Consider the following 24390-nt stretch of genomic DNA (forward strand, 5'->3'; position numbering starts at 1 on the left):
AGTTACGCTGGCGCGTTTCGGCTATGCAGCCTTCATCAGAGCATTCACATCAAGTGAATTCAAGTCAATTTATACAAAAGGGTCAGAGTTCACCTACAGCTGAAATCTCAAGTTAATCAACAGGGTCCAATCACAAACTGTTTTGAATAAACATTTTGAGGCATAGTATATATCTCAGTTACACATCCAGGCATTAAAGCCAATCTTAACCCAGAAAGCATTTTAAGCTATAGTCATCATTCAGTCCATTGGGTGTCATAGTATTGAGTGTGTACAGTATATCCAGTACAGTATATCCACTGCATTTCTCTTTGGGCTAGTCTCTTTAGAATATCACCCGCTCTGCTGGGCATCTCGATTCTCTCAATCCCACAGAATTTTAATGAAGAAGGTGAACCATGGTTTGCTTCAGCATAATGTTTTGCAATGGCATAATCCATATTTCCTGTACGGATTGCAGTTTTGTGTTCTGATATTATCTGTTTGAGGAGTCGTTTAGTTTGCCCTACGTATGCCAGACCACAAGGGCATAGTAACATGTAAATCACATGTGTCGATTTGCAATTAATGAATTGACGAATAGGAATTTTCTTTCCAGTGTGGGGATGATTGAATGATTTCTTGTCTGATGTGTTGTTGCAGCAGGCACACATGCCACATCTGTACATTCCAGTTGTTGTCAGCCATGTGGTCTTTTTCTGAACCATATTTTTGTACATGACTGTGCCTTTGATTATGGGTGCCCTCCTGAATGCAACAAGGGGTTGGGATTTACAAAGGTCCTTCAATGTTGGCTCTGCTTGGAGCACATGCCAGTGCCTGTTGAGTATTTGTTTGATTTGTGAAGCACAGTGGTTAAATTCAGTAGAGAAACAAGCCCGACTTGGATTTTTAGTTTTTGGTGGGTTGGATAGAAGTTCTGGACGGGAGGCGTTATTAGAACATTGTATGGCTTTCTGAATAGATTTTGAGGAATAGCCTCTGTCTTTAAAACGAGTACTCATAATGGTTTGTTTGGAGTGAAAATCATCAAGATTTGAACAGTTGCGTTTTAGCCAAAAAAATTGACCTACAGGAATGTTGTCCTTAAGGTGTCTTGGATGGTTACTGGTAGCATGCTAAATTTAGTTGCGTTCCATGTCTTTTCTGAAAATAGATGTGTGAATCATTCCAGTTTCATCCTTGGATATGGTTAAATCCAAATAGTTAATTTTGACCATGCTTTGTTCACAAGTGAATTTCAGGAAACTTGAGCTGTTGAGATATGATACAAAGTCTATTAGTTCAGTCTGTGTCCCATCCCAAAATAACAGGATATCATCAATGTATCGTTTGTATAGTTTAATTTTTGAATAGTAGGGGTTATTATTTATTAGGGTCATTGATAACATTTTCTTCCCATTTTCCCACAACCAATCCAGCCACAGAAGGTGCTGTTGCTGTCCCCATTGCAGTCCCAGATTGCTGGAGGTACCAGTTGGATCCATATTGCATGTAATTTCGACTCAGGACAATGTGCAACAGTTCCAATAAAAACAAATTTGGGGGGATTTGTGTTATTTCTCTCTTGGACAAGTAATAGGAAGCAGCATTCAAAGCATCTTCATGGGGGATGCAGCCATATAAATTTACAACATCAAGAGAGACTAATATTGTGTTCTGATTCAAAGTGCAATTGCTCAGACAGTTGAGCACATCTTTTGTGTCTCCAAGGTAGGCGGGCAGATCCTTCACGAAGTCTTTAAAAAATAAGTCAACAAATGTTGACAATGGTTCAGTGAGAGAGCCTCGTCCTGAGACAATTGGTCTGAGAGGGGGTTCTGTGGGGTGTTTGTGGATTTTTGGGAGACTGTAGATGATGGGCGTGATGGGATGCTGACTAGTCAGGTAGGCATGTTCTTTTTTTGTGATCCAGTTAGATTCAAGAGCAACTTTCAATAGATTGTCAATTTCAGATTTGTATTTTGGATAGTGATTTCTGGATTTTCCTCCAACTCCTTTAGTGCACATTGCTCCTCATAGGTTAAGTTTGCATACTTGGGGCCTTTATCTTCCTTAAGCATTTTTTCAATGTCATGTTCAACAAGTTTGTTGAATGTCACAATGACAGGACTTAGGTTGGTTGAGGGGCAAAATGATGACTTTGCATAAAAAGAGGGAGGGATTATTTGCACCAGTTTCAGTCTCATCAGTAGGTGATATCTGTGCAGTATAATATGGTGCACTCTTATGGTGGGGAGAAAATAAATCTTTCAAATGGAGTTGTCTCATGAACTTATAAGTGTCCACCTTTTGAGGCATATACTATGCATATACTATGCCTCAAAATGTTTATTCAAAACAGTTTGTGATTGGACCCTGTTGATTAACTTGAGATTTCAGCTGTAGGTGAACTCTGACCCTTTTGTATAAATTGACTTGAATTCACTTGATGTGAATGCTCTGATGAAGGCTGCATAGCTGAAACGCGTCAGCGTAACTTTTTGGTGTTTGCCAATAAAGAAATAGAAATGTGAGTACCTCCTTTTTGGAATTTTTATTCCTATTTTTTGATGTATACTTGATTTGGGTTTGGCACTCCACTGAAAGCCATTGCTGATGCGCAACCTCTTTTTCTCATTTACAATGCAATACAACTTAGGTGAAGTTAGGTGACCTTCACACCAGAAAGCTTTACTGCGATTAAAACGAATCCTGCTGCGTATTGTCAGAAAGTGTGCTTCGTTTGGCAGGTGTGAAGCATCATTCGAATCATAATGCGTATCAAAGAACCGCATTCTACTCCGACCAAAAACGGAGGTTTCGCTTCAATTCCAATCGCACTTGATTACGATTCGGTGCAGGTGGGAATGCAATCCGCAGTTTGAGTCGGAGAAGGCATATTTTACGCAGCGCAAAGATGTCTCGTTATAGACGTGGTCGAATGAGGAGACCGAAGCCCTGGTCGAAATGAGGACGAGTTAATCAATTGCTTAAGGAAACATTGCAGTGTAGCCTACAGAATATTCGAGAATTCTGTCTGTGCATGCCGTAAAAATGGAGTGCTATCAATGTGTGGGGAGTAGGGACTTTGTCTGTCAGTGCTCAGTGTGCTGAGCGTGCTCAGTGTGCTGAGCGTGCTCAGCTGTGCCTCTATGCCCAAAGGAACTGTGCGTGCGGACTCCGGAGGGAGGGAGGGAGAGAGAGAGGTCCAGTCCCCGACGGCACGACACATGCACGTTATACGAGTATAATTTTAACACCATAGATTTCACTGTGTAGGCTATAGTTTATGAATTGAACACATTGATAAGGTCCCTGCTGCGTTTCCAATTGCTGCGGTTATACAGCGCAGTGTGAAGGCAAAGCGCAGCAAATTAAATATGCAAGAATCCCAATTTATCCACCCATCCGCATCGAGTCCTTCGAAGTATTAGGTGGGAATGTGACCTTAAAGACTTACCCCCCCCCCCCCCCCCCCTAACGCTACACACCGTCTTGAATCTGGGGTTTGTGGTCAGGTTTGAATGCAGAGATTCCTGCAGGAGTTGGTGGATTTCCTTGTGTTGGACTTGGACATGCCTGCTATTTTAATTCTCTCTCCATATTGCCTGACTGGACCCTTTGGCTATTTAAGATAACATGAAAATAAGCAATGTATATTCAACACCACTTTAAGCAGCTGATGACCTCTTGTGAGTGAACTGAAATGAAATGAGGAAAATGCTATTGTCCATCAATATTTGGTAAATGAATCACAAGGCATGTCCATCTGTCTATCAATGTTGTTATTTTAGATCATTTCAGCAGGTATGTTTACTTAAATCGCTTTATTCATGAGCTGTCTTCATGTCTCGCGGGCAGGTTATAATCAAATAGTGGAAATGAGGTATCGCAGTACTCTCAGTCACCTACAAAACCAATGATGTCTTTTGAATACTTGGGGCAGAAATAAGAACATAGTCCTCTGTGAGTCTGACTGAATGCTGCAAAGAAGTTTCAAGTGATGTAGGTTTTTTGGACAACATTAAAGGCATTTTTTGCAAATCTGTATAACAGTGTCATCATCATACAAATGTTAATTTACATCTGACACGTTTGACCCAAATTATGAAGGCAGTGAAAAAAATATTTTTAGACAATAGATGGTGCACTCTAGTGTTTCAGAAGACTAGTGTGCCTTGGCAGAAGACTGCTGTACATACAGTAGGAATTATGCCATCAGTGACTCTTGACTCTGAAACTTACCTGAGTGTGTCATCAGGTGAGGTGTTTAGCCCCTCCCAGAAAGCCAGCAGGAAATGCCCAAAACAGGTCATTTCCTGTTTACGCGCATGCTCTTTATCGAGCACAATATTAAATGCATTTAGTGGGGGTTGCTTCTCTCGCTCTATCTGCTTTAGACAGGTCCCAGGTCGATGAAGAATGATACGCAATGCTGCTTCTTGTCAAGCACAACAGATATGTCATTGATTAGGGTTGAACACATGTGTCCATAAAGTTACTAAACCTTACCGTGAGCTCTATATTAGCTTGTCTAAACAGAAGCTCGTTATTGTTTTTGAAATACTGAACAATCTAACCCTAACCCTAACCTAATTTCTCTTCAGCAATAAGAACTAGCCTACATTCATCAGTATTAACTGTGAAAATGTGTAGGCTACCTACTAGAATGTTTCAATGAACATACTAGTGACATTCATCTTAGAATCTGAATTTGTTCTTTGGAACGTTGGAAGGTACTGTTGATTTTATTCTGCAAAAGTGAAATGAGCTAAAAATCGTGAGAATATAAACCTTTTTGGGGAAATTGAGTATGTTTATTTTATTTTATTTTTATTTATGTATTTATTTTCAATTCAGATATTGGATAAAGCTGGCATTTGTTTCTCCTTCAATACTCCCAACATAATTTCAAATGATAATTAAGCATTTGTGGCTTAATTGTTCAAATTGTCTTCAAAAAAAACAAATCGCCCATGATGTGGAATTTCTGCAGAATCATCATCTTACTCCCACCACTGGTAGTTGTCAATGTTGTGGTACATTTGGACAGCTATATCTTTTGAATAAATTAGGTGGTATAGTGTGGCAGTGGTTTCAGTAGCTTCCCCCTGCATACATTCAGTTGAAGGGATCTGTTGTGTATTGTCACCATTCTTTTTACCCCATTTCCCCCCATTTTTTGTCATTATTCCAATTGTTCTGTGTTGTCACTGCTGCTGTATCAAATGTCAAAATTAACGGAGATCGTATCATTTTAAAAGTATTGATACTTTTTACAGCCCTAGCGTCGAATATACTTTGAACAATGGATGCCGTTGTTTACACCCAGCACCCATGTTGTTTTCTTGGTTTCATGTTTTCTTAATCGTTTTATGACCTCAATTACAAAATAAACTGACTTTGAACATTCAGTGGATTTTCTGTGGCCTGGTGTTTTCTCTGGGGTTTGGAAGCCTTTTGAGCTGCAATGAAAAAATAAATCAGTGAAAACAGTGACATCTGCTGGCAATTCCCATTGACATGGGATTTGCAGGCTGTGACATCACAAACAGCAGGGAAATCAGAGCACTTGTTTGAAGTTGTTGTTTCAAGTTTGTTGGGTGCAATTGAGCTCAGAAAAGCTAAAAAAAAAGAAGATTATTCTTTACAATTATTTTTTTTAATGTCACAATCCCTTTAAAGATGTCATGAAATGTCTATTGCTAAGTTTAGCTCAGAAACAGGGGTGTGTTTGTCTTTGACCAATCGGTGTCAGCCGATCGTCCCATCCCCTCTGGGCTATGAGGATCTCAATGACAGCTACAGAACATCTGTTACAGTAGCTGTTTTCTTGAGAAGATCCATGTCAGTATTCACTAATCAATATGCTGTAGTCTTGTCTAATGTTCTGTTAAACCTTTACCCATTAAGTTACTTAACTAGTAACTACATTTTCACGCTGTCTTCTAATTCAATGTTTCTACACAGATGTAGCACAAGAAGCATAGGATGGTGTGGACAATGTGCATAACAAGTTAAGAGAGACCCAATGAGTGTGCTCTCTGTGAAACAAGCTTCTAAAGATCTGAAATCCTTTACTTGTACTTCGCTGTGGTAAAAGTGCTCAAACTTTATTCTTTACTGCCATGAGCCCCCTCTCTTCTTCCCTTTCTTTGTTGTCTTGGAAAAATAGCACACTGGGAACTATGCACAAAACATGAAATTCACCCACTTTTTACTTTAAACTGTGATGTGACAATAAATCTGATTCTGATTCTAAGTAATAGCTCAATGTACCCTCTCTTAAAGGGAATGTGTGTGCACTTATTATGTAGGCCTTAATATCTACATATCTTATTCTAGTTACTTGCATAATAGGGATACTTAATTCACGTTTTCAACACTCTACAGCTTTTGTAAGCTTTGCTAGTGAAGATAGTGTAGTGGATACATGCCACAGTGGCTGACCCTACATTTTAACAGCGGGCAAACAACAGCGACTCTCGACGATACAAATCTCCTAGTAGTCGTTCCAGCTGTCATTAGCGTATGTAATGTAAACGTATCACTGTTTGGCGTCGAGGGTCAACAAAGCGACACATGAATTTGATTGGCTATCGCTGGACGTATGTCGTCCAAAAGATAACATACTTTCATGTTTTTGAACCACGTTCCTCTGCACACTTTTTGACTATCGCCTCTTCTCCTGCTATCGCCAGTAGTTGCCGGACAAATAACGGACTTCCAGAAAATACGCCAGGCTGTTTGCCCGCTGTTAAAGCGCACTGTGAGGACCAGATATATGTAAATGTATCAACAAGGCAGGATGGGCTTCTTAACCCGTTGTTGTTGTTCTACATTACACTTGATAGTGGTAGGCAGGCAAACAAGGTTAGCCAAGATGAGATGCGCCATATTGGAAATGGAAACAGGATTTATGGATGTATTCTCTGTGTCTCTGAGGGACAATTGAAGTGCAATGAAGTCTTGTCCTTTTGCCAGGATCTATGGTTAATTCAGCCATTTTATGCATTGTTATGTATATTTGTCATTTGGTTGAGATTGGATAGACAGGCTTCTTCATTTTGGGTTGAAGAAAGTGCTCCCTCTATAGAAACATTTCTCAATCTCTCTCTTTCTTTCCATTTCTCTCTCAGACCTGAAAGACGCACGGTTCCAGCTGGTCAACTTCTCGGATAATGAGCTTCGGGTGTCACTGTCCAACGTCTCCCTGTCAGACGAAGGTCGCTATGTGTGCCAACTCTATACAGACCCTCCACAAGAGGCCTATGCTGACATCACTGTGCTAAGTATGACCAGAACCACAGACAATACCACTCCTTTCCAATAATCATGTGTTTTAATGGGGCTATGTATGGGCTTTCCACTTATGTCATACTTTGCTGGATGTGAATAATGCAGAGTTCAAGTTGTCATCTTTAATTCCCACTTAACGAGTTGGAAGAGGAAAGCACAACGTACTGAGTGCTTTTAGTTGTAAATACCATTAAAAGAAACCTCCCCGTGCTCTTGTTGCTGTCGTATTAAGAGCTACTTGAGTTTTCAGGACATGTTGTTTTTAGCTGCAGAATCATTATGGAGAAGAAATGATGGTTTGGTATTTTAGTTTTGGGTGACAATGGCAGTGATGTAGCGAAACAGCCACCCCATAATTTATGCCATTTTTAAATCATACAGCCAGCTAATAGAAAAGTTTGACTTGACCTGTTAAAAACCGAGCCGTCACGCTGTGCCATTCATATTTGAATTGATCACCACCATCTGTTATTTTACCTTCTAATATGAGCAAAGGTTAGCACAAAAAGACAGCTATACAGCTAAAATGTGTAGAGTGTTTCATTGAGAAGATCCATGTCAGTATTCAATATGCTGTAGGCCTATTTAATGTTCTGTTAAACTTGTACCCATTAAGTTACTTAACTAGTAACCACATTTTCACGCTATCTTCTAATTTAATGATGTATAGCACTAGAAGCGTATAGCACGGCCTTGTGTGCTCTGGGAGCATTGTTTTTGTTCTGTTTCAGAGCCCTGTGTGTTTGTCTGCTCCCAGTCCCTCCAGGTAACCCCATCATTGAAGCCCGGGATGAGATTCTGAGTGAGGGCAACGAGACAGAGATGACCTGCACCGCTATGGGCAGTAAGCCTGCAGCCGCCATCAGATGGATGAAGGGAGACAAAGAGCTTCCAGGTAGGTATCTTCACAGATAAGGTTCAAATGATAACAGGCATAAATTACCACAAACAAAACAGAGATTCCTGTGAGCGGCCTGGAATGTGGGACAATCATTTTGCAAATGCTTACTTCTGTGTATATTGTATGGCCATTTGAAGAGCCCGTTGGGAATGGGAAATGCCCTGTTTTGGGCAGTTATATTCTGAGTTTCAGTGATGTCATCAGAGATCTCAGGATCCCTTTGGTAAACCTGGCCATTGTCTACTGACAGTCACAGTATTGTGAATTGGATACTGCATACGTTTTAGTTAAGCCAACTTTTGAGCTCTCTGTATTAGACTGTATCATAGTTCATTCAATCGAATTACACCATAAAGTGCATTGTTTCATGACTCACAATGAGCATGTTGCTCTTACTGTCTGTGCCACCAGACACCCTCTTTATATATTTTTTAATGGAACTCTTAATTTGTCCGTTTGAATTATTGATTTATCTTGCACGCTTTCAACTTCTCCGTAAAAGTGCATTAAAACTATTCCTTCATTATTTTTTTATTTTTATTTTTTGCAAGTCCTATTCCCTCTTTGTCTCCAATGACAACACCATCTAATTGAACCACCCCTGTGACTTTGAATAGATTCTATTTAAAGTGATGGATGCACAGTGGTGGCCAAAGCCTGTTGGCATCAAGAAAACTTTAATGCCTTCATCAAAGAAAACCAAGCTTTAGAAGACACCCCCACATGCACGCACGCATACACACACATGCACACACACAGCCTCATGATCAGACTAGACAATCTATTGAAGGTCTGGAGTTGCTTTAAGTGATTAAATCTAATCATGGTGTATACTACAGTATTGTATTATTAGGGAATGTTGTAAGACCAGCTATTAACCTCACAAATGTTTTACTGCTGGAGTTTGCTTACATAGCTGTAGCTAATTGTTTGCTAGATAGCCACTGTAACAATGTAACGTTATTTTAACTCTAATGTGAACACAACCATTGTTCACACATATATATATATATATATATATATATATATATATAGAGAGAGAGAGAGAGAGAGAGAGAGAGAGAGAGCACATACTGATGCATAGTGTTTAGTGTGTAAAATGCAAACTTTAGAAAACATTTTTCTAAAGTTTTGATTCTAAATCACTACTCCGATATCAGCCAGTCCAACTAATTTCCCTGACATTGATGATGATAATTGTGTCTATAGAAAACACAGTGTCATATTTGTCATTGTCATTGCAATACCACTTTCTGAAGTTTTGCTTCACTGTAATGAATGCATTATTTTCCATGCTGATATGGTCTAGCTAGCTAATATGCTGTTAGATGTCAGATGCTAGTTGTTGCTATGGCTGCACAAATCTATCACCAAGCCAAAAGCTAAACCTATAATTATCCTTTTTAATCCACTGAACTCCTAAAGCCATGCTGTCTTTCTGGTGTCCGCAGTGACTCAGTGAGTTCTGTCACTGCAGCAACAAATTGTTTAATTTGCTTTTGGCTGCAGCTCCTTGCCTGGCGGACTTCAGGCTAATTAAATGTCCTCCGAATTTAACTTAATTACCTCAAGGGATAATCAGGCTCCCTTAAATATCATTTAAATGTAAATCCTGCCATTAGTCCTACAATGCAGACCCTGTCTGTCCGTCCGTCCGTCCGTCCGTCCGTCCGTCCGTCTCTCTCTCTCTCTCTCTCTCTCTCTCTCTCTCTCTCTCTCTCTCCCCCCTCATCGTCATTCAGCTTGTGTTGTGGTTTAATAGCTGCTGTCCCAGTACTGATATCTAAACCACTTAAGCTCAGAGTAAAATGAAAGTCATGAAACAATAGGAGTTCCAGCATCACCCATTGTGCTTTATGCTCCTTTTGTGTGTGTGTGTGTGTGTGTGTGTGTGTGTGTGTGTGTGTGTGTGTGTGTGTGTGTATAGTATTACTCAAAGTGTTAATGTAACACAGCTCTGTCTACACGTTTATTTTATTGTTTCACTTTTGCTTTGGCAATGTAAACTTATGTTTTCTCATGCCAATAAAGCTCCTTTGAATTGAATTGAGAGAGAGAGAGAGAGAGAGCGAGAGAGAGAGAAACAGCTTGTGCTGATGAAGGAGTAGGGTACTTCATTGATTGACAGGGGCCAGAGAGCAGTGATTAGCCTCAAGAAAACCACAGGGTGATTTCAGTGACTCCTGCCCTAGACCCATGCCCTACCCCAGCAGGGCTCTACAAATGGATAAAACAATGACCCTGTCCAAGAAGACTCTACAAAATGGATAAAACAATGGCCCTGTCCAAGAAGACTCTACAAAATGGATAAAACAATGGCCCTGTCCAAGAAGACTCTACAAAATGGATAAAACAATGGCCCTGTCCAAGAAAGAAGACTCTACAAAATGGATAAAACAATGGCCCTGCTCTATCCCTGTAGGAACACTGTACAGAATAGATGGATAAAACACGGACCCTGTCGTAAGTGTCATATACTCCAGCAGGAATACTCTACAGAATGGATAAAACAATGGCCCTTCCTTACGCCTGCAGGAAGACCGTACAAATGGATGAATCAATCAATGACCTACTCCAGCAGGAAGACTATAAATATAAATGGTTTTATCGTCCTACACCAGCAGGGAGATAAAACAATGACCCTGCCCTACACCAGCAGGAAACATATGAGAGTAGAACAAGTGCTCCTCGGAGCACAGGTCTCCACCAGGTCAGGAGCGTTTGTGATGTTTGTTTGTTTCTCAACGTAGTGGAAATGTGCGTGCAAAGTTTCACAGCAATTGGACGCTGCCTTCATGATTTGAGTTAGTCTATTCATTGTAGTTTGCGAGGTGTCACAGTGCAGCTACTAATTGGTGTGGGGAAACAGAGCGCATGGAACGCTGTTGGACACAACACTACGTATACACTATATCTCACTTCATGAAATGGCACAGCGGCCCCTGACAGGTTAGTTTCAGCTGATTCACCTCCTCTGACCACTCCCAAGGACACTGCACACACCTCACTCTGCATAGTAATATCACAAGGTTGTGCTGTTATTGCAAGGTGTCATTATGTTCTGCAGCCCAATTTAAGAGCCGATTCATACTCCTATTTTACCGCTGTTTCGGCGCTGTAGTGCCGAAATGATTTCGGCTCGTCAGAAATTTTCAGTAGCACCGAAGAGCCGAGTTCAGGACGGTCCAGCCCCCCCGAACCTCAAATGACGTCAAATTGTAGGCTCTACAGCGCCGAGCCGACTTTTATTCGGCTCTAAAATAGGAGTATGAATCGGCCCTAAATCGTGAAGCTTTTAATTGAACAGGTTTGTTACATAATGCTTTATAGAGCAACAAAGAAAATCGACACAATTTATGAGAATCATTCTGATAAAAATTGGGGGCTTGTTTTCGGCAGTGCCTTTCCCTTTATGCCTACATTTATTTGCCTTTTGCCTTTTTTTTTTTTTTTTTTTTTTTTTTTTACTATTTTGAAAAACATTTTTTAATAGTTAAAATAGCCAGATTGTCTATTTGGCTCGCAACGTTTCGATGCATATCGGCTATAGAACAGTTTTAAAATGTGGGTTAAATTCCCACCGGGGATGTTGTGGGTGCAGTGCGCTGGGGGGGGGGGGGGGTTGTTCTCTCTGGTGCGGTTGACAAAAAGGCCTTTCTGAGTAGAGTTTGCATGTTCTCCAAGTGTCCCTAGGATAGCTATCCTCACAAAAAACATGGTCTCTATACTGGTCTCTTTACTGCCTCCCTCTGGTCAGCCGGGGCGCTTAATGGAGCGTAGCGGAACTGGTTCGAATAACATGTTCCTTCCACGCGCTACAGTGCGTCCTACCGGGGAAACTCGGTCAGGTGACAAGAAGCAACCTGTTCACTCCTCATGCATTGAAGGAAGCATGAGCTCAGTTCGGGGCTCTCCCCAAGCTGGCAGAGGGGGAGTAGTGCCCAGGAATACTGCTTAGGCATTGGCACCAGGTGAAAATTATCGTGGGATGATAATAATAAGTGTTTGTATTTGTTCTTTCCTCAGGAAAGCCAAAAGTGGAACTCGCATATGACAAGATGTACACAGTAACGAGTCGGCTAACGTTCACTGTCAGCAAGGAGGATGATGGCGTGCCAGTGATGTGCATCGTCGACCACCCCGCAGTCAAGGACTTCCAAGCACAGAAGTACCTCGAGGTGCAATGTAAGACAATAATAACACAATGCACACATGGAAATAACCACAGGACACACACAGTCATTTACTAAGTTACTGTGTACCTTTTACATATTTAATCACCCCTGACACCTGCAGATCACAATGTATACTGACATATGATGATACATGGTTAGTTGATGGTTTTGGAGTATTGAGTCCTATAATTATTGGGGAATTATGTTTCCCTGTGATAACTTAGACTCATGGATGTCTGGCATGGCATCCATCTGACCTGAGATCAGATTCTAAAAATGTCTATTACATCCTGACAGTTTCATTATTAACCCATTCTGACCTGAGATCAGATTCTAAAAGTGTCTACGATTTTTCAAAAATAGCAGACCTACAAGCTCGTATCGCGCCACTCGGTGGCGCGATACGAGCTTGTAGATCTGCTATTTTTCAATAGCTAAAGCATAACATGATGCCAACACCAAAATGGGTGCCCGGTCAGAATAGGTTAATGCTCCTTGTGCATCTATCTTTCCTACTCGCCAATATATATATACATAAATCAGATAATCGGATCACCCTTTACTATCTATCACTCTCCAGTCAGCTGACCATCGTGCCAATCCATGAACTTGTCTTTGATCTCCCCTAAAATAATGATACCTTTTAAACTTGAATTAATTAATTTAGAAGGCTAGCTCAAGAAATCACAACTATCTATAAACCGCATTGCTGTATGGCTTGTATGGTTTGTCTTGGGTGCATTACTCCCACATTACATTGTGTGAGATGATGAGTGTTGAAATTGTTGAGTGCATGGGACTTGCTAATGGAGTTCACTCTGTAATAGTAAATGGAAAAAGGAAAAAGCAACGCGTTGTCAGGGGACAAAGAAATTAAATAAGCCTGTAATGTTTGTTGATGCTCATGAGCAGTGCAAACTGCTCTGCTCCATTTCCTGCTTGCGTCTCCCTTTACGGTCACTAGTTCATCTGGCCGCGGGACGATGGATAGCTCTGTCTTGAGTGCTTATGAGGTGAGGCACATTATAAAGCAAATAATTCAGTTACCATAATGATAATGGCTCCCTCGCCTACCATAGACGCCAGTTCATTTCCAGTGGGACGGCAGTATCTGGATCCGGCACAGTTTGTGTTCCTCATCAAAAGTTCCACCATTGCGACTTCAGACTACAGCAGCTTTCATGTTCGCTTTCTTTTGTAAGATGAGAATGTTGGTTGACATTGCAAGTTGTGAGAAGTTGCAGGACAGAACATGTAGTGCCCAGAGTGGAGACGATATCCAGGCCAGGGCTTGTTATCTAAATCCATGTATGCCGCTGCCCGCTGTGTAGAAATCTTGGCATGTCGCCCGTGTCCATCACAAAGATTAAGCACCAGCCAATGACACTTTGTGATTTAGGCAAATGGATAGCCAGACAAAGAATGTCTGGTGTTGGCTGGGAAGGGCAGACAGTAGTCCACTGTTGATGATCTTTAAGTAGTAAAAACATTATTATTATGCTGGGTAAACAAACAGGCCAAAATGCAGCTGTGTTGTAATGGCACATTATAGTATGTATGGTCCTAGCTGGCCTTGTGTGTGTGTGTGTGTGTGTGTGTGTGTGTGTGTGTGTGTGTGTGTGTGTGTGTGTGTGTGTGTGTGTGTGTGTGTGTGTGTGTGTGTGTGTGTGTGTGTGTGTGTGTGTGTGTGTGTGTCCCTCTCCTTGTTCTCAGCAGAATGATTTATACAGTAAGGCTCCCTTCTTCAATCACATTGGGGTCTTAGCTTTTCAAATACATGCAAACGGGCCATTTAATGGCTGTTGAGGAAGAATTACCCACTTCCAGATCATTGTTTCATTAAATGCTATGAAGGCCATGACGGGTTTCTTACAAAAGGCCATTGATACTCAGATTTTCCTTGTTAGCCAGCAGTAGTATTTTCAACTCTGCTATAACACACCAGACCAGTGGTTGAATATAAAGCATTGAAAGAAATATCGATTTCAGCTTTTGTTCCAAAGACTGCTCTGTTCTTTGACCCTACAAAAGAGCTTCTGAAAGAGCACTGAGAAGGACGATAGAACTCACCACCCTGGATAAAATGATGCTGTAAGCCATTAAAATGGAATCTTAATTCAAAGTGTCCAACTCATTGCCATGCTGCTTGGTTTGAAAGAATTTTATACTGTCTATATTTTCCAAAGAAGGAGAACATTATCGTTATTATAAAAATTAAGTCATTGTAACATGATAATGTGGTTAATAATGATTGAGATGTGAAAGATGTTATGCACTACTTGCAATTGGAAAAGATAAAGTTTGAATTGAGAGGGAGTGAAGATAGATTTTACCAGACATGGCAACCCTTCATTGACCATTTCAATAGGTGCACGCTAACCCCTCATACACAATAGATAACATATTAGAAAATTGAGAAAAAAAAAGAAAAAAAGGAACTGAGTATTTTTTCTTTATTTAATTTTTTCTCATTTAAAAAGAAATGTCTGTAATTCAGTTAATTTACAACAACGTGTTGGGAAAGTTTGAGAGCAAGAGTGTCTGTCCTGTTGTCTTTGTTTTGTTTGTCTGTTCACATTTGTCATTGTTTAACAGTTTTTTGTTTTTTCGTGTTTATCACATTTATATATCTTTTTTATTATGTATTGTATGTGGAATTTACATTACCTGTCATTGTCTCCACCAGGGCGAAGGCATGGGGGGAGAGTATGTTTTGCACTCCGTCCGTCCGTCCGTGTGTCCGTCCGTCCGTGTGTGTGTGTGTGTGTGTGTGTGTGTGTCCGTGAGCAGCTAATCTCGGCCACCGTTAAACCGGTCGATGCCAAACTTTGCACACACACTCCCTGGATGCCAACGATGAACCTCTGCCCCAAACTTTCCAGAACGGCCTGTTATAGCGCCACCAGGAGGCCGCTTTGTGCAAAACAAGTTTTTGCACAGTACACCTACAGATTTTGTCCAAACATCACGCAAATTGGTACACAGTCTCTCTAGAGCCATTCAACAAAACCGGTCTTTCAGATTTCTCAGACTCCATCCTGATTTACTTTTGTTGCCCTTTTATCCAACCACCAGATGAAGGCAAGCTGCAATGTCCTACATTCCTATCCTGGTGGAGACCTGTGCCCAGAAGGGCACTTTTTCTAGTTATCTTTCATTTTATATAACTGAATAACTCATTATCATTGTCAAGGATATTCTGAAGTTGTCATATACAAAAAATGCCTAATAAAAACAGTATTAAAAAAATAATAATGATTGAGATGTACATGTCATGAAAAGTCAGGACAATGCATAAACTAAGTGTCCTGTACGGGTCCACTTGGTTACAAGAACAGAAGTCATTATAATGCATCTGTGTTCATAATTGTCATATTGGGCAATAAGGCAACACCAAACACATGCAGGCAGGTAGACAACATTTCACTTCCAGAAATGGTCAGTTTGGCTGTTCACTGCACACTTCAGGCAATCCGCTTGCCCAATAATATGCCCCTAAGACTTAAAAGTGAGAATTGTACTGTGTACAAACTGTCAGGGAATAAAGCAGACGAGCAGAATTGCCTGACAATAAGCTCTAGCTTAGCCAACCAGTCATCAGATAAATATGTCACTTATATTTCCATTAATTCCGTCCCAGAGGCCCACATTAAGTTTCATCCTTAGTTTTAGCTGTAATAGGTCGGGAGTGGCTATCAGCCGGTAACACGCAGGAGTATCCCCGTTACAATGCGCTAGACCCTTGGGAGATGGGTTGTTTTTACTTAAACTGCTTAAAACCCATTATGTCAGTGCCAGTTATTGTTGTTTGATTTTATTCAGCTAGACGAAAGGTATGGTGGTTAATTATTTGATGCCTTCCATTCATTTTCTTTGCTAAGATCCAAATCTAGCCAGCTGTCTTCAGTTTATGTGGGGTAAAGTCTACCCTCAAACGATTCGGCAAACAACAGCAAGCACTCTCTTCCCAATACAGGAGTCATGAGCAATATGAGCTCATTTAAAGCTAAATGTTGTGGATGTCATGTTATTCCAAACTGGAGAGAGAGAAAGAAATATGGCTGGAACTTGAGAGCTGAGGTTGCAGCGTTGTAGATCTGCTAAGCAGACTGTCCATCACAGTGATTGGAGGAGGTGTTGTAGAGGTTGAATGATGTGAAACATCAAGCAGTCATGATAATGGACGAGCCAAAGGTTGTTTCTGACAGAGCTAAAAGGTCAGTGGACAGCATGTCAAGACCAGTGAACTGTTGACAAAATGTTCCTCTGGCAAGAGACAAAATGAGACTGTAATGGGGAAGCCATTCACAACCAAAAAGCAGCACTATGCAACATTCCTCTTCTACCCCAGATTTTAACCTGGTTTCCTGCTTAAGTGCCAAAGCTTTTACCATTGAGCTAATAGAGCCGTCCTGTTTGCTCGAGGAATACATTGAATCTTGACCATCAGCTCCCCCTTCACGCAACCCATCAGGGTTTTGAATGACGCTTCCAGACCACAACGGGTTTGTGGCTGCCTGTCCTTGTTTTGGGCATGCCACTATCCATTACTACAGTGTGTTAGCTGTTCACTCGATACTTGTTATTGTGTGTATAACAAGTGTAGATTTTTGTCCTAACAAACATTAAATTCCATTGGCAATGATTGGAGAATTTACGTCAATTTCCTAAATACTGTATAAATACTAAATACTGTATAACCCCTAAATACTGTATAAATACGAAATACTGTATAACCCCTTGCTACAGTGAAAAGAGTTAAGGCAGTGAACAAGTCTGGAGAAAAAAGAGATGCAACTAGATAAAGTGCCAATCGGCACAGGTCTCCACCAGGGCAGGTCAGGTTGTGGCCTCATGGTGGCGCTATAACAGGCTGTTGAGGAAGATTTGGGCCGGAGGTTGGTGTTGGAGGGATGCAGGTACAATGTTTTTGTTTTGCACAAAGCGGCCTCCTGGTGGCGCTATAACAGGCCGTTGTGGAAAGTTTGGAGCAGAGGTTCATCGTTGGCATCGACCGGTTGTGTGTGTGTGTGTGTGTGCGAGTGCATGACGCGACTTGGCTTGTTGTAGCGCCACCATCAGGCTGTTGAAAACTGTCAAGTGGCATTTCTTCCTCAGCCTAGTGGGAATATGCGTGCACAGTTTGGACACACGGACGGACGGAGTGCAAAACATACTCTCCCCACATGCCTTCGGCCTGGTGGAGACAATTATGTAGTAAAAGCATTGTTTTACGGTAGCTATATGTTAATGTCACCTTGTTGAACAAGTGAGCATTACGATACATTTTTCACCCTTATTCAAAGTAAAGTTGTGTTCCAAAGGCATAGCTCCCAGGAACATGCATTAATCATTAGGCTGTGTGTTTGCATCGCTATTTTCTATTATATTTGGATCTTCTCTCCAGTTGACACGTTCGCCACAAAGGATCTGTTCCAGGAAAAGCTCATGGTGGTGGTGGTGGTTGTTGTTCGAGGTGATGTAAATGTTCATGACTATACGGATATATTCCAGGACAGACTCGTGGTGTCGGAGGTGGTTGTTAATGATTCCTTTAATGATTCCTTTAAAAGGCGTATATCAATTTCTCTTGGAAACAGATTCTCTATATTATTATCTGCACTGGTCAAATCTGAAAGCTAGCTGTCAAAATGCCTTGCCTCCAACCTCTGTTGTGCTGCGGTGAAACATTGAAGGAAGGGAAATGTGAACATTTTACTTTAAAATATACACTTTTACATGATGTTGTTTTAGCAGAATTGAATGAAAAGGTCTGGGATTAATTTTTCTGGACCATTAAATATCTATCTTGTTATTTGTTCATGTGTTTAATTATTTAAGTGTACACTTCATTAGTAAATATCAATAACCCCCTCTCTTATTCTTCTCATTCTTCCAGACAAACCAGAAGTGAAGATATTGGTGGAGTTTCCACAGGGTCTGACCAGGGAAGGCGAAAATCTAGAACTGACATGTTTGGCTAAAGGCAAACCACAGTAAGGCACAGTCACGTATGCACACACACACACACACACACACACACACACACACACACACACGCACACGCAGGCACACCCCCACGCACACGCACGCACACCCCCACAGGGGTTAGATATACACACAATTAGATATACTGTGTGAATGGGGAGAGAATGCAAGCATGCACTCACATGCACATTCAATCATGTGTACTGCGTGCGCATACCTTCAGAGAATGTGTGCATATTTGCATATGAATATGTAATTATTTCAATGTTTCATACCTGACTCCAAAAGAGAGTCAGGTATCTGAGAGCTCTCTGTCTTGTTGGATAGAAGGACATTAGCATTCCAGGGCGGGTGCGCACAGTTAGCCAGCTTAATGTGATGTTAATGCATTGCAGGAAGCACATGCATTAAGCTAGAGCGCTACAGGAGAGAGCAATGGCTACACATGTAGGGGAACGTTGACGTCATCTCAGCGAGTTCAAAGGCCACAGCCATTATGGCCAAATCCAGCGCAAATCTGAATTCCTATCCAGATTGAAGTTGGATTCAAAATTCTGATTCCGTGTGGTTTTCAAATCAAAACCAATCTGATTCCAATCTGGATAAGCCAAAGATCTGATTTGGGGTTCCAGACGTTAACACGTACACGTCGTACAGTGGCCTGGTCATCAAGTGATGGGAGCTGACACAGGTCTCACCTCTTAACATCCAATTTGGACAGTGGACATGCAGTACGTGACAAACTGGAACGAAAACTGGAATCATGTCTGATCATTTTAATGTGTTCCTAACTTGAATTGGTAAGCACGGCGTAACACAAATACAATGAACTTCTGTGCTCTCTCTTTTGATTGGTGCATGTGTGCGTGCATGCGCCATACACACGCACACAGGCCCTTTCTCCCTTTTTATTTCAGTCTCTGTAACTTAGGGTACATCCATACCACACTGCAGTTTACATACTGTACTGTACTTGGCTGGTGTGTCATGGATACAAGCTCAGTCTCTCTCTGTCTCTGTCTCTCTGTCTCTGTCTCTGTCTCTCTCTCTCTCTCTCTCTCTCTCTCTCTCTCTCTCTCTCTCTCTCTGTATATAAAGATGAAAACTCAATCAATACAGAGAGCAGGGAATTGTAAGTCATTTTCATTAGCGCTGGTGAGAGTTGTGCAGTCATTACCAGCAGATAGCGCAGGCTGCCCCGGCTGCATGTGGCCATTTGTATTCTAGACGGCCGCCCTTCCACTCTCCTTGCAGCAACCCCCCCCCCCCCCCCCCCCCGCATCCAAACACACGCACATTCTGCGTCTGTCTGTCTTCTCTCTCCTGCTCTCATTCCCTTGTATGAGAGGATTCCCTTTGACCCCCCCCCCCAAATTAAACCACTTTCTCGCTTTTCTAGGTAATTTCTCCCTCTACATCTTGGGAATGTCACTGCTGCACACTGCTGCGTTTTTAAATAAAGTTTCATTTCCCGTGCCCAGAAATCTCTTTTTCAGGTGAGGGAACAACTCAGAACGTGACAAGAGAGGGTACGGCACTGTTAGTGCTCAAGAGAACTAACAGTGTGCTGCTATATTGGAAGTTGCGGGGGCCAAATAGAGGTGTTGTGTCCTTGTTTCCGTGTCACCTCTCCCTTGGCAGTGTGCACGGCAGACAAGGGTCCACTTGGTCTACAAGCTCATTGTCACAGACTCCTGCCGAGTCAGAGAGGTGGCAAAGACTGCCACTACATCCTCCTACACTGTGACACGTCCACCTACACGTGCAGTCGTGCACACATGCCTGAACAATGGAAGTCGAAGGGAAAACAACATTATGTTCCTGTATTTACATGAGAGAAGCACAGATATTGAAATACGGTACATTAATGCCTTTTTCCCCATCATTTCAAAACTTTAATTCCAGTGTGCCGATACATTTTCATCCTTTCATACACAGGTCCTCCCATGTGCTGGCAAGTAAATTTATCCAGATTCTCACCTATTTTGTGTTGTCAGAATTAAGGTAGGCCTACTTGTAGAAGGGATTAATGCAGACATTGTCGCCTGGATCAACGACAGGTCTGCTCATGAGGGGCAACGCAAGCCTGAAAAACAAGCACAACTCAGTTCTCAGAAATGAACAGTTGTGTTTTTGAAGATTTTTGGCGACCTTATTTGAATTATATGGAAAGTTTGTCCTTACCTGTATCAAAAATGTTTTAGGTTAGTTTAGTTATTTTCAGCTATCTCAGTCTGGATCTATTGCTTCCGGAAACAACTTAATTTCTCTATAGTAGATTTGTCTCTTGTTTTGTTTTGTTTTTTTGTTTTGTTTTTTCTACGTTTTTTGTATTTAATTTTAATTTGTTATTATGCTTTAACTGTGCTGTCTTCTATGTATGTGGGTTTGTATGTGGGGAGGTCTGTGGACGGGTGGTCTGTGTATTTTGTGAAAAATTGAAGATAAAAACAAAATATATATATATATTTAAAAAAAAAACAAGCTCAACTCAAAAATAGCAGATCTACAAGCTCACAATGTGTCGCACTGCGACGCATTGTGAGCTTGTAGATCTACAATTTTCTAAATATTTTGAACATGTAAAATGGGACATTCTGCAATATGAGTACTTTTAGTACTTTAAGTACCTTTTGATGCCAATACTTTTGTACTTTTACTTGAGTACATTTCGAATACTATACACTGCACTATTTATATATTTACTTAAGTAAAACATTTGAGTACTTTTTCCACCACTGGATATAGTGCTGATAATAACCAACAACAAAGAATGGAAAGAGAAGATCCGCACACCGTTTTAAAAGCTCCCAAAACAATTTATTGACAACAATACAACGTTTGGGCCTCAGGGGCCTTCGTCAGGTATACTGACGCAGTGGCGAAGGCCCCTAGAGAATACCTGACGAAGGCCCCTGAGGCCAAAACCTATTGTTTTCCGCTCTGTTGTCAATACATTTTTTGGGAGCTTTTAAAAGGGTGTGCGGATCTCCTCTTTCCTTTCTTAGTTATTCTTTTGGACCCTGCACCCGTTGAAATGTGTGGATGTGCGTGCACCTCTTAACAACCCTCAATTTGAACTGACAACAGGATATATAGTGCTGATAATAACAGGATGCCGTTCATTTCGTCGCCTTCGTTTCAGGCCGCAGCGGATCAGCTGGGTGAAGGTGGACGACGACGTGCCGTCCCACGCCGTCATCACGGGCAGTGACCTGTACATCGAGAACCTCAACAAGTCGTACAACGGAACGTACCGCTGCCTGGCCGCCAACGCCGTGGGCGAGTCCTACGACGACTACATCCTCTACGTTTATGGTACGTTGGCGTCGGGGAGGCTATACTGTACGTCTCCGCCGTGTTGTTGGCCTGCGTTCTCACTCGTCATCACTTCAGGTTTAAACTTTATTCCTCTGCAGTCGCTCATGCCCTGTAGAGTTTCTCACCACTGCCTTCTGCTGACGGGGAAACCCTGGTCCATCTCTTAACCCTTAAAGGTTTCATGACATTCATTTTCATTAATTTTTATTCTTTTAGGTTTTATGACCTCAATTACACCCAAAAACTTTGAACATTCAGTGGATTTTCTGTGGTCTGGAGTTTTCTCTGGGGTTTGGAAGCCTTTTGAGCTGCAATGAAAACAGGCAGAACAGTCGAAACAGTGACATCTGCTGGCAAATCCAATTGACATATATGGGATTTTCTGGCTCTTACATCACAAACAGCAGGAATATCAGAGCACTTGTTTGAGCCAGAAAACCCCAGACCACAGAAAATCTACTGAATGTTAACAGTTTGACTCCATAAAACGCGTTACCCGCTATTTAATCAAATATTCTACGCTGCCGCGATAGTTTTATTACCTTTAGAGCATACACTGAAGTATTTGCAGCTTTCAACGATAAAAATCCGAAAAATGGTCCGTCGGCATGTTATGATAATCAGCACCAGCGGCCATTACAATCCGCCTCCATGAGGCATTGTAGTCCAAACAAACCCCCCGTCCACTTACATTGAGCTCAATTTCCCAGAAGCCCTAGCAGCCCAGATGATGACTTGATTTCCGGTTTCGTCATCATAACGCGACGGCCTCGTCGCATTATGATGACAAATCCGCTGTTTCTTTTTAATTATTTTAATACGGCGAATTAAACGCATTAAACAAATGTCGGGTATAGCTTTTTACGCACGGTGGAACACTGGATTAAACAATTAGCAGCCGTCAAACTGTTAAAAGTTCAGGTTTTTTGGGTGCAATTGAGTACAGAAAAATTAAGAAAAATTACAAAAACTATTCTTTTAATGTCACAATCCCTTTAAGGTCCAGTCACACTAGTATGTACAACGGTGATATTTGGCATGTGAGTTAAATTAATTTGGGTGGAAGCATTTAGGGGGAAGATATATTTTTAGCTGTATCAGACAACCCTGTTTTCTTTTACATTTCTGATCTGCAACCACATACATTGACACAGATGCAGTGAGTCGTGACTCTCGCAAGGCACAAGTACAGTACATGGTTGGAGCTACTGTGTAACGAGCTAATGCTGATACTGTATGCTTCCTTTTGTCCTCGGCTAAATACGCTTGCACTGCACTGCACTAAAACATTTGGAGAAAACGGCTTTGTTCACCAAGCTCTGGTCTCACAATAACTAATTAATTTCATTCTGACATTTTCTGGTGCGACCTTCGACCGGGCCTTTGTTACTCATTATAATTTCTGGTCATCACTAGATACACTACTACCACCATGTCATTATTTAAAGGTCAAGTTTGATGATATATATTATGTGTCTCTTACATTGACTGCATCAAATATTAACTTCAAAGTCAGCTGGAACATTGCTTGCGTGTGTGTGTGTGTGTGTGTGTGTGTGTGTGTGTGTGTGTGTGTGTGTGTGTGTGTGTGCAGTTGTGCACGCGCGCCAAGAAGGAAATTTTCATTTATGTAGGCTTACTTCATAACCTTTCCCTTTACTACAACCCCCTGACTGTAGCTGTGGAAGGTCATAATTCATAACATTGTTATTCACACACAGTGTGTACAGTACTACAATATAGTGCCTCTGCATCTCTTTTCTCTTCATCTCCTTCCTTCCTTCCATCGGCCATCATCATCATCACTCTTTTCTCTTTTAATCCAAAATGTCATTTCTCCCCCCGTCCCTCCGTCCCCCAGCCTTATCCAATTACACACTGATACCATTGATACCAACAACGCTTGCTCCCAAAGCAGGACATTTTCAATGGCCAAAATGACTTTCTCATATAATTTCTGCTAGCATGGAGAAATGATATGGCTTTTCAGAAGGATTTAACAAAGAAAAAGTGGATTTGCTAAACAGATGATTACAGGAGTTTGAACAATGACTTTGGTTCAACTCATTTACCGCCAACATTGCCATCTGGTGTCGGAAAAGTGTAATCCAGAACAGCCGCCCAGTCTTTTAATACGGCAAGACACTTAATTAGTAAGCCGCTTCACTCGGAAACCGAGACCCAGGAAGTGAATAATCGCTATGTAACAGGTCCCGCGATTGCTATTTAATTCACACATAACATACATTTTGTAACCGAGGATCATATCGTTTAGAGAAATGAGCCACAAATCGAGCTTGTTTTGAGCCAACAAGAAGAATCTGAGATATCACGATTCTAAAAACTGCGTTCCTATAGACGGCATAAGCCAGCGGAACTTTAATTTCCTTTTTTTTTCATCGCACCCGAACCGAAGTGTTACGAGTACAGGACACAGTTGTAAAAAGGCGTGAAAAGGCGATGTCGGCAAGATGGGCGTCCTGTCAGCCTACTGTCTATCCCTCTATAAAAAATATAAAATAAAAGGCGAAAGCCACAAAAAAACATTAAAAAAAAGGCGTGAATGGCGGTGGTAAGTTAACAGTACGAGTGGCCCTCAACGTCCAGGAAACGGCATATTGCCACCTGCCTTTTCACACAGACACCAGTAGACTAAACTGCCAGCGCTTCACGCATGCATCTGCCTGTATTTTGTGTTTATTTGTTGGGTGCACATGTGCAGCG

General features: G+C 41.4%; 1 protein-coding gene across 1 annotated transcript in view; it reads left to right on the forward strand.

Moving 5' to 3' along the window:
- cadm1a (cell adhesion molecule 1a) overlaps positions 1-24390 on the forward strand; it is a 329742-nt gene that overhangs the window by 267117 nt on the left and 38235 nt on the right. The window contains exons 3-7 of the mRNA XM_083764661.1: positions 7122-7274; positions 8039-8176; positions 12209-12367; positions 18257-18353; positions 21491-21663. Of these exons, the coding sequence (XP_083620787.1) occupies positions 7122-7274; positions 8039-8176; positions 12209-12367; positions 18257-18353; positions 21491-21663 (720 nt within the window). The remainder of the gene's footprint in view (positions 1-7121; positions 7275-8038; positions 8177-12208; positions 12368-18256; positions 18354-21490; positions 21664-24390) is intronic.

This window comes from Protomyctophum parallelum, assembly GCF_964188405.1.
Source record: "Protomyctophum parallelum genome assembly, chromosome: 1".
Classification (NCBI taxonomy): Eukaryota; Metazoa; Chordata; class Actinopteri; order Myctophiformes; family Myctophidae; genus Protomyctophum; species Protomyctophum parallelum.